The following is a 10,946-nucleotide window of genomic DNA, read 5'->3' on the forward strand; positions in this document are numbered from 1 at the left end:
GTTGATGTCCTTCCCCAGTTCTTTGAATCGTACATTCCAGTACTTTAGACATATTCCAAACCCATACCAGCCCAAATCTGCATTCTTCAACTTACAGAATCCGTGAGAAACAATCCCTCCACTGGGATAACGTATTTACATCTAAGATACTCCCATCTAGTCACCGAGCAGCACCCTAACAGATGAAACATAACAGACTATCCTCGTTACGTAAACACACCAGTCAACAGGTGGATTTGAAGCGCCGGGCACCGCACGAGAACGTGACTAACACAGGATGGCGCGGCTCTCCGCTGTCTAAATATGTGGCTGCGGTGTTTATTTGAGTTCTCATCTCATCCAGTCTTTGTTTAGGGCTAGTCCGATCCTGCGAGAAGATAGGAGGAAAAAGAAAGAAAGAAATGAGACGAAGTTTTTTCAAGAGTTTTTTTGAGGAAAACAAAGGCTTAGGCTGGTCTATCAAGCAGATCTGAGTTGAAGCTTTCAGTTTTCTTTAAAGCTGCATTATGTAACATTAGGACAATACAAAAAGGATTTTTTCTGGTCATGTAATCCATTGCAAATAAGTGCCATTTCAGGAAGTGGAGGTGCAAAAATATGACGCATTACGAGTGTGTTTAAAAGCTAGAAACACAGCTATCAGCCATGTTTGTTTACATTCTGGTACTAGTAGTTTGTGGTGGCACCAGCAGTTTGAGTGCGCCTCGTGTAAGCTCAGTGTTTTAGTCACAAGCATAAATGTCAGAAATGATTGCACAAATATGTTACATGTACAAAATTGGAAGTAAATTACAATCACACGAATACTTCAATTTTCGGTACAAATCTGTTACATAAAGTAGTTCTACTGTACATACAATACGTTGTGACATTCCGCAGCTTATATGTGTTCTTAAAAACGTACAATAGAATTGAAAAATAAAACGTTTTTTTATATGTGGGGGGAGGGGACAACATTAAATATGGTTTTTCCTTCTGGACTTTTACATTGCCACAGTATTCTATTGGCATGTTATAGTCTGAAACCTTTAGTTCATTTTATATCATCGAAGGATCTAGGTAGGCACTACAGTTAAATAGTTGTACATACACAGTTGACAACAGTGCTTATTCAACTCAAGCACCCAGTCCTAATCTCCGACTAAATGTTGGGATCAGTTTTACAGGTCTGTAGACTTTATAGCAGTGCCAGGGAGGTTACAGGTGCGAGCTTACTTTAAATCTTGTATATAAATTCTTCACATTCCCATACTCAGCCCTTTGGTAACACTAGCAGCAGTGTCTGGTTCCCTAAAGGACCTCAGTTTAACTAACAATGTCTCTTCTTAAACAGTACACTGTAATCAAATAGGCCAGATCGTTTGGTACATTCTCAGTAACAGTCATCTGTGTTGTATCACTAGCACAGACAAGCATCTGTGACGACTCTTGGACAGTGCTGATAAGGCACTGAGCGCCACCTGATGCCCAATGTCGGTACTGCATACAGGCATGCACAGGCATTGTAGAATACAAAGGTCACACCGATTTGATCAATTGGTTCAAAGTCCAAAATTCATAGTTAGAATTACAAACCAGCCTGGTATCATAGCATTTGCAGCTATCATAGGATGCCTAGGCCTGTTTTTATTTTTTTTCCACTGTTGCTTCATACTTTTTCTGAAGAAAATCTCAGAACCAACAAATCAAATTGGTGTGGCCTAAACATAGGCAAGGCCACACAAAAATTTTGTTTACATTTTTGGTATGTGTTGCCTGACTCACCCAGTGACTCAAGGTTGTGGGTTCGAATCCTGGCTCACGCTGCCAGCTGCAGTTATGGGCTTGTCTTCTTCCACACCTGCACTCAGGTTCTTCAAATGGTCGGGGACAAGACATCAAGATAATTCTCGTGTTAACAACATTATGCCTTTAAAAATCCAAAATTGCCAAAAAGATTTTAAATACAAAATGTAAATACCCAGTCTTGTTGGTTAGTGTTGCTCCCTAAAGTTGAAAGTTACATTAAAATTTCTACACAGTTAAAAGAAGTATTTAGTTGGCTGACAGAGAATTTTTACTAGTATTTCATACAAAGGACAAGTCATACTCAAGTTGTACCAGTAGTAAAGAAATTGAAATAAATGGGAACATAGGAACACTAAGTGATGAATTTGTATGAAGAAATCAATGTTTAATTCAGCTTGTGATTCATAAAAATTGTGGAAAATATGGCACTCTTATAACTTATAAATATGCTATCATTACTAGTACATGTATTTCTGAGCTCAAACATAAATAATTTTCAAACAGCAAGATATGAATGGAAACATTGTATGATACATGAAGCTTTAAATGTACATATACATATACATATTCAAACATATTCAATGAACATTATATAATAATATATGGCAATCTTACAATTGAGATGCACATGTTACAAAAATCACCACTAGTAAATACAAAGTAGAACATGCAAATAGAACATTCAGCTGAGCTACATGTATTTGCTACCCAAGCCATGGCTCAAGTTGGAAACATTGTTCCTATAATATCATTAAATGATAAGCAGTGCAGTGTGCACATGCTGCATTTGGTCATGCAGTGGGTGTAAGAATATTGCAGTGAGTCTACCTTCTACCGGTATATGATACAGGTACACCTATAGTTGTGTACTGCAAAATAAGATATAGCATGGAAAATTCCTCTAAACTTTTTTCTTGAGAATAATTTCATTGATAATTTTGGAAAACGAAATCTTACTACATCATGCAAAATGTACACAAAAGGTGGAACAGAGATGCAAGTAGCATGACAATTTGAAACACAAACAAAGCCACAGTACAGTGCACCGCTATGCAGTGTATAAGACAACATGTAAACACAGCAAAAGAAGCTTCTTAGTTCTATGTTTTCATCATGCAGCAGACTTTTCATTCTCAGGCACTTGTGGAGGTTTAGGCTGCGATTTGTCGCCGACCTGCAAGGGGGCGTCGTCCCCATCGTCCAAGTCCCAGCCGGCCACCTGCACTGTTTTCTTGGGCCCGTGGGGAGGGGGGCCCAGTAGGTCTACTACGTCGTTGTAGTTCAGCACTTCTCTGTCAAGCAGGGCTTCAGCAAGCTGGGAAAACAGGACAGAACAGTCATTAAATACCATAAATTCTGTACTATTCGCAGCAATTTTATGTTAGCAGTGGGCTCTTAGAGAAAACCATAAAGATACATTATATACTTGACCCTAACATACAGCACCAGTATTTACCATTTACGATGTAACTCAGTAACAGAAAATTGACTCACCACATCCAGTTTATCTTTGTTGTCCACAAGAATCTTCTCCGCCTGGTAGTAAGCTCTAGCAACCAATCGTCTTGCCTCCTGATAAAAATGTTAAATAGAATGCAAAATAAGTCAAAGGAAACAGAGAAGCGCAGTGCTCTCAACAGAAGATGGAGGAAAGGACCTCAAGCTGTTGGGTGTAAGCTATAAAAAAACAACAAACCCAACTGATCCCTTCGAGTTAAATGCATTCTACATGAACACAGTTACAAATGTATTTTTTAAATTTTTCTATCCCCTACCTCGTCCATAAGAGCGGCCAGATATTTACTGAAGGGTTTCTTGCCCAGTCCGTTGTTGTCCTCCTCGGGAAAGGACAGATACCCCACGTTAGGGTTCATCCCAAACTGTTTAATCTGAGCGTACGCCATCTTGGTCACTTTCTTCAGATCGTCTGAGGCTCCTGCACAACAAAGGTGAAAATGTCAGTCATAACAATGTCTGTCATATTCTGAATTGTACTAATATTTGCTTTCCATCACTTCTTACTACATCACCAATATAGTGGAGTTACAGCATTTCAATGACAGTACATTATGCTCTTCTCTTTACTGCTACAAGGGTCCACGTCACTTTCACATATACAAAACTTCTTTGACACAGTTCAAACATTTATTGACTGTAAACATTCTTGTAATTGATAGATCAGCAACTTGCTTCTTTACATTCATTTTCTTCTATCCACTTTGTAATTATGTATACATTTTGTCATTGTGTTTCACTCTTGTTCTACGTTTGTATTCTTGAGTAAAAGGCATTATTTAAGCAAGAAACTTCAAAAAATTGTGCTCTTTACCAGATACTTATTAAATGTATGCAAATAAATCACTGATGTCAACGTTCTGGGGCTGTGTATTCTACTACCGGTATGGTTATGTCAGACAGGTTTAACGTTCAACTGTCTATGCACAAAACTGGTACTGCTACATGTACACTGCTGACTTAGACCCTAAGGGTTAAAATATCATCCAGAGAGACTTGACCTGTAGTGACCCTGTTGAAGATGATGGCTTCAGCTGCCCTCCCACCCAGGGCCATGCACATCTTGTCAAACAACTGGGAAAACAAACAAGAAAGAAAACTGTCATCATAATCTTCTATTATTATGATATTCATATTTAGTACTGACAGAGATTGTAACATATAAGCATTTTTTTGACCAGGTTTGATTTGATTTATTGAAATTGCAACAGTGCAATACATGTGGGACAAAAAAGAAAGAAAAGGAAACACTTTTTGTATTGTTGGTAGTGCATGCAGCTTGTCAATGCTTGCTTACTCACTATGCAGATGTTGAAGCACACTGTAATTCACTTTATGTTCATGTAGCAAAAGTTCATGGTCTGAGAAAAATGAGGTGTTCACAGAAACTATATGTTGCAGTGGTGGCAGGTGCAGAAAAAAAAAGATTTGTCCATGTTAATGATACGTTTGCAGTACAGAAGTGACCACAAAACAAGCAAACAAGTACATTTGTACTGTGAAAAATAAGAAAGCACAGTATTTTCTCAGAGAAGACCTTACCTCCTCCTGAGAGTAGAGGTACTGTTCCTTGGGTAGGTACTGGGCAAACCCCAGAGCTGCTGATGTCCTGGGTACTATGGTCACCTGGGGTAGAAACAGACACATCAGATCACATATTCTATATCTTAGACCAAACCAATCTGATTTCAGTCCTCAGATCAGTGTTCTTGCCTGCCTGTTATTCTTTTTGTCATCTCAACTTTGTTTGACTTAACTGTCATCAGCTTGAGAATCAATGGCAACGAATTTTGGCTGTCACTCAAAGATGACAATTTGGGCAAAATTTTTGTCTGTCCTGGTTGGCAAAATTCCGTCGAATAACAGAGAGACGGATGCTGGATATAACACAGTAGGCCCATAAAGGGGCTGAAGCATATCTCAATAAAGTCAACTGAGATTCCTCCACACCTTGAGAAGTGCATCAGTGTGCTCCAGTAGCCACCCCACCAGGGCGTGACCTGACTCATGGTAGGCCACCACCTTCCTCTCCTCCTGGTTCAACACTTTGGACTTCTTCGCTGTACCTCCTATAACTCTCTCCACTGCATGTTCAAAGTCCTGGGTGTCCACTACTTTCTTGTTCTCCCTGGCTGCGTGGAGAGCTGCCTCGTTACAAATGTTGGCAACATCGGCGCCTGGATACAGAGAAAGGAAATAGGTTAAACCGCTAAAATACAGCATGCTGCAAGTAACCTATAAAGTGATGCATGATGCAAACTCTAGATGTTGTTGAATTTGCCTGGCACAACTGTGGCATGACTTCTTCTTCATTTGTTTCCATAAGTGTCTATCCCTCTGTCATTTCCACATAGTCTGCTTTGCCCCCCCCCCCCTTCTTGCCTTTTTGTCCAATCCATTTTTCCTCCCTAAAACTTCTTTGGCAGTTCAGTGTTGACAGACTATCTGCACGCCTTTGGAGTTCTCTCATCCATGAAATCACCTTAATACGATTCAGGCTTTTCATGTGACATCATTTTTGACATGTTGGAGTATATTGTACCACTATTCACCATGCCAATATGCTGCTGCTGTACTCCAACATGGTCACCAGCGGATTCAAATCAATGAAAAGCCTGTATACAGCACAGAAATAGACCGTACCACTCATGCCGGGGGTGAGCTCAGCCAGTCGTCGTGAGAAGGCCGAGCTGGGTCTCTTCAGAGTCAGGGCCTTCAGGTGGTGCTCAAATATCTCCTTACGCTCGGCCAGGGTCGGGAGGTCTATCAGGATGTGCCGGTCTAGGCGGCCTGGTCTCAGCAAGGCCTGGAGAAAGTGTATGGTAGTGTCAGCTTTAACTTGATCTTTCATTGACAATTTAAGCATAGTCATAGTACTAGTACAATGCTAAACTTTATTCCATCATACTATGGTGGGAAAAATTTCAAGCAAAGCTGTGCAAATAGAGTTTATCAGATATGGAATGCTCTTTGTGTAGCTGAAGTTCAACAAATGCAAGATTCTGTGGAAACACATTATCAAGTACATGTATGACATCACTGTAACACAAAGGTTAAAAAAACAGAATGCAATGAACAGTAATGACAACAGTACTGATTTGGGCTGTAAAACAACTTACATCATCCAACACATCTGCCCTGTTGGTGGAAGCCAGAACGATCACACCCTGTTCAGTTCCCATGCCTGTAAAGAGAAAACTTTCGTATACGCTAAGATTGCAAACAATTTTACTGCATTCACTTCAGGGACCATACATGAGAGAAGCCAGATCTCATACAGGGATGCTGTCCAAGTTGGTGCATGAAAAGTGCCTGATCTGATACTATAAAGATACCTGACCTGATATTATAAAGGTGCCTGATCTGATATCATGAAGGTGCTTGTTTACCATCCATTTCCACTAGAAGCTGGTTCAACGTTTGTTCCTCTTCTCCACTTCTACCATCAAAGTTCCTGTAGCAAAACAGAACAAATGTCATATTTCTATAGCAGCTACTGTGCTATTCTTCCACATACATTTAAAAAATAAGAATATCCAAATTCATCCCAAACATCTGCATTGGTACAGAAAACTAAAAAAAGCATATCCTTTATATTCTGTATTATATTCTGTGAAACTTACCCTTGACTTCTCTTCCTGCCAATAGCATCAATCTCATCAATGTAGATAATACAGGGGTGTTTCTTCCTGGCTTCTTTAAACAGTGAACGAACCCTGGCAGCACCCAGACCTACAATATAGGTACATCAATAATAATCAATGTAATTGTAAGATTTGAACAGTGTTTGAAGTCAATTTTTTGGTCATACCAATATGGTAAGTTGAATCAAATGTATCACACTCCATAACAATATTAGGGAGTGAATATGCAATATCATTGAATTGTATGATTGGGCAGAAAAGATATGATGTGAAGAGGTGAAAAGATAGAGGATTTTTCTTTCATAGTGTAGTACTTACCGCCAATCATCTCCACAAACTCAGACCCTGCCATGGCCAGGAAGGGTACCTGTGCCTCCGTAGCCACTGCCTTAGCCAGGAGAGTCTTCCCACACCCAGGAGGGCCCAGCAGAAGGGCACCTTTAGGGAACTTGGCACCCAGGTCCAGATACCTCTTGGGGGCCTGTAGAACAGAGAGGGTCAACATTCATCTTTAATGCAAATATATGCCCCAAGGTGCATCAGGGCTCGAAATACTATAGTACTGGGGGCATGTGCACCTTGTTGCACCCAATTTTGGAGCTGAGCATTTCCTCAATATTAAGGGACAAATTTTGCTGGTAGACTAAGCTTAGTTTAATGACATCTCTTTCCATTTTTGCCCTTCAAAGATGACAGATTGGGCAAAAGTTTTTTCTATCAAATGATGGAAAGACAGACGCTGGCTAGGAATGTAAGATGACACTGACCTTGAGGTAGTCTACGAACTCCATAACCTCCTGTTTAGCTTCCTTCAGACCAGCTACATCAGAGAACTTCACGTTGGGAACTTTTCCTCCAGCACCAAACTGGGTGAACCTTGCTTGAGTCATCTGAGCCTGGGGAAACAAAAAAAACAACAACATAGGTTTTCATGGCAACTCAGGATATAGACAAGCTTTTAAGTTATCAAAAAGCAGAAGCAAGCAGTTTCAACAGTACTTACAAATCCTCCCAAGCCTCCCTGGTTCATGGCACTTCTGGCAACAAACATCATGACCAGCATCAAACTGCCCAGCAGGGCCCCGGTTATCAACAGGGTGGACATCAACCTGGAGGAACACAACAAAGCCACGCTCTTATTGGTTCATTGATGGACAGGTCTAACAAGCATTCAGGTTAAAGCAGGCAGACTTTGTATACCTAACTTTAGTGGCTTCTACATAGACAATCTCTTCATTTCTTGATAACTATTTCAATGCTAAATGACTAAACACACACCACTTAACTATGTTTCATAAATGCATTGTATTTGCAGTTCTTACTTATGTGCGCCTACTGCAATTCTATTGGCACTTACTTAGTCTACTGACATGATTTAATGGCCCAGTGCCAAAATTCACATCTGTCATGGGAGGAACGTTCTTGGCTTATTACCTGGTCCCGGCACCAACATGGCTGAAGGTGACCTTGACATAATCCTGAGGGTTGATGCCAAGGTCGTCCTCCGCACGTCTCAATTTCTCCTCAAACGTCTCTGTGTTTCCCACCCGCATGGAGTATACTGTACTGGTGTAGTGCTGCGGCACAGAAAAAAACAAGCAACTCTTTAACAAAACTAGACAACTGTGCAGTGCTAACCCTTATACAAAGATGGCATAGTGTTCTCTGAGTAGGATCTATAATCGCTGAATAAAATTTCTAAACTGGGAGAAAATATAATGAGGCTCCAGATGTCTTACTGACGGACGACTGCGTGTGCGATATGTCGGTTAGCTGGAAGAATGAATCCTCTCTACTATATAGGATCTAGAGTCTAATGGTTTAAAATGCTGGGCTCTTTAGTCTTGTAGTCTGTGGTTTGAGAAGTAACTGCAGTTTAAAAAAAGCTGCTTGAGGGATACTTCAGAGAATGAATGGCTAGAACTACTAACAATAGTAAAAAAAACAAGTAAATGAGTCTTAGCTCACCTTACGTCCAAACACCTGAGCTCCAGGCTGGAGGTGGATACGAACCACATCTGAGTCTTCCACATCCACACTACTCACCTGGGAGAACATATGGTAAGAAGCATGTAATACATGTACATGTACATATATGTATGCAGGGGTATCAAAGGGTAATATCCACCTGTATCAATCCAGACCTATACGGTTGACTGATGACATACATCATTAATCAGACATTATGCACCCGAAATATTCATGAATGTACATGTATTTGGAACCCTGTATCATGATGATTTACCTCTCCCTTTGCCAGCATGTCATGTACAAACTCGTGCCATGACACCATGCGCCCGCCGTCGTTCTGACCTTGCATGAAGAACAAGGAGAGTAGGAAGAAGACAAGGACCACGAATCTCAGCCTGTTCAAGTTGTCATCGTTCGGCTGTTGTTGACCTGTGTCCAAGCAGATACAAATACGGTCACTGTCCAGTATCCTACCGACCCTAATATTTTCTGGACTGAAATCAGAAACACTTTAGGGCCTTATGTCTGTGTATATTGATATATATTGGTGTACATAAAAGTTTGAAGAGAAGAGTTAACATAAAAATCGTACCATCATCCTCTCCTTGTTGCCCAGGAGGTCTGCCACCTGGACGTTGTTGTTGTGGGCTGGGGGTTGTTCTCAGGAACTGTAGTAAGCCTGGAGAAAAATTAGGAATCCTGGTTACCATGATGGTTACACATGGTATCTACTAGTATATAGCACAGAAATGCAGTCTTGTTCATGCTGTCAACGACATCAAGAAAGACAGATAATACTAGGAAACTCAACATTAATTTAATTTGGCTAACCTTGGGCATTTTATGCCATGATAAGTCTTATCATGGCATAAAATGCCCAAGGTTAGCCAAAGTAAAAAAAAAGTTGAATTGAAATTGTCATTATTTTCTTTACCTTAGGCAGTGTTCCTATTACATAGTGTGTTGCATGTACATAATTTGGTTACACATACCTATGCCAAATAGTCTGCTGACCACACTTTGTGGAACCTCCATCCCAGATCTGGTGAGTAAACGACAGATCCCTCTGTACTCTGCCTGAACTTGTCGAACTGTTTCCTGTATAGAAAATATGATGACATCAAAGTTACAGTGAGCATGGGCATTTATGCCCTGACAGCAATTGATGTAACTTGTAATTGGCAAACAAAACAGTGACTGATCACTCGTTTCTTCACTAGTTCCTTTGATATTAATAAATAAATAAATAAATAACTAAAATAGATAAATAATTTCATAATTTTCATATTTCTGATACACATAAAAGCAAAATTATCAGTCATAAGGCAGCATTTTCTACAAGCATTGTATATATTACAAATATTCAAAAGGCCAAAATCACCCAATCGTAAACAAGAAGTGACCTATGCGCCATGTTTACCAAACAGTAACATCCTTGTGTAATCATTTGCATATAATTTATTACGTAAACACAATTCCATAATGTTCCTTGAAAGTGTCTGGAAAAAATATCTTGCAGACAAAATAAAGCGGAAAACAATACAAACCTGTACATATCTGTTGAGTCTTGCCGCGGTCCTGTGTCCCAGCCGGTTAGTAGTACAATCCAGGCACGGAATCAGACTGTTTTGCAAGTCCGACAAGTTGAACGACCGCGCATTCCTGTTTATGTAACGAGTGGAAGAACTTGCCTGACGCAATATTGGCTCATTTCGTTTCGCATTTCTGAGGCAGTTTCTGCCCAACTGCCGCAAGTAAGACGTCTGGCAGGATGATAGTAGACGGTACGCCATTTCCTACAGGAACAGGGTGCGTAGGTGGACGGAATACACTAAAATTTGTCTAAAATATTCCGCAATCTTCGTCGTCAGTCACAAGCGGCAGCCATTTTACATGAGAGCATCATGGGATCAATAATCATAGTCAAAAAAGTTGCATAATTCCAATTTTTCATGTGTTATGAAATAATTTTTGCCATAAAGGCATACTCGGGTGATGCCAAATGTATGAATTATGCCCAAATATTGC

General features: G+C 40.2%; 1 protein-coding gene across 2 annotated transcripts; it reads right to left on the reverse strand.

Annotated features, from left to right (window-relative positions):
* Nucleotides 1-10,899, reverse strand: LOC109481994 (paraplegin-like). 2 transcript variants are annotated; one of them, XM_019784627.1, is made up of 21 exons: nt 10,466-10,899; nt 9,911-10,016; nt 9,511-9,597; nt 9,193-9,347; nt 8,916-8,993; nt 8,382-8,524; nt 7,951-8,056; nt 7,715-7,843; nt 7,266-7,428; nt 6,927-7,035; nt 6,693-6,757; nt 6,423-6,487; nt 5,947-6,109; nt 5,254-5,480; nt 4,846-4,929; nt 4,305-4,377; nt 3,564-3,724; nt 3,283-3,360; nt 2,963-3,103; nt 1,765-1,853; nt 1-367 (listed from the first exon to the last, which is right to left on the reverse strand). In XM_019784627.1, exons 1-20 carry the CDS (start codon nt 10,709-10,711, stop codon nt 1,773-1,775), a joined length of 2,460 nt encoding a protein of 819 aa, XP_019640186.1. In that variant the 5' UTR covers nt 10,712-10,899; the 3' UTR covers nt 1-367; nt 1,765-1,772. The 2 variants fall into 2 exon arrangements, with proteins under 2 accessions (XP_019640186.1, XP_019640187.1); XM_019784628.1 differs by having other exon boundaries at nt 1,756-1,853.
* Between the last annotated feature and the right edge of the window lie 47 nt (nt 10,900-10,946).

Source organism: Branchiostoma belcheri, unplaced genomic scaffold, assembly GCF_001625305.1.
Source record: "Branchiostoma belcheri isolate BF01 breed outbred unplaced genomic scaffold, Haploidv18h27 scaffold59, whole genome shotgun sequence".
Classification (NCBI taxonomy): domain Eukaryota; kingdom Metazoa; phylum Chordata; class Leptocardii; order Amphioxiformes; family Branchiostomatidae; genus Branchiostoma; species Branchiostoma belcheri.

Coding starts and splice junctions, on each gene's coding strand:
- LOC109481994 (XM_019784627.1), bottom strand. CDS start 10,711: ATGGCGTACCGTCTACTATCATCCTGCCAGACGTCTTACTTGCGGCAG. Junction 7,429..7,714: donor AGTTCGTAGACTACCTCAAG/GTCAGTGTCATC, acceptor TCTGTTCTACAG/GCCCCCAAGAGGTATCTGGA. Junction 5,481..5,946: donor GCTCACCCCCGGCATGAGTG/GTACGGTCTATT, acceptor CTCTGTATCCAG/GCGCCGATGTTGCCAACATT.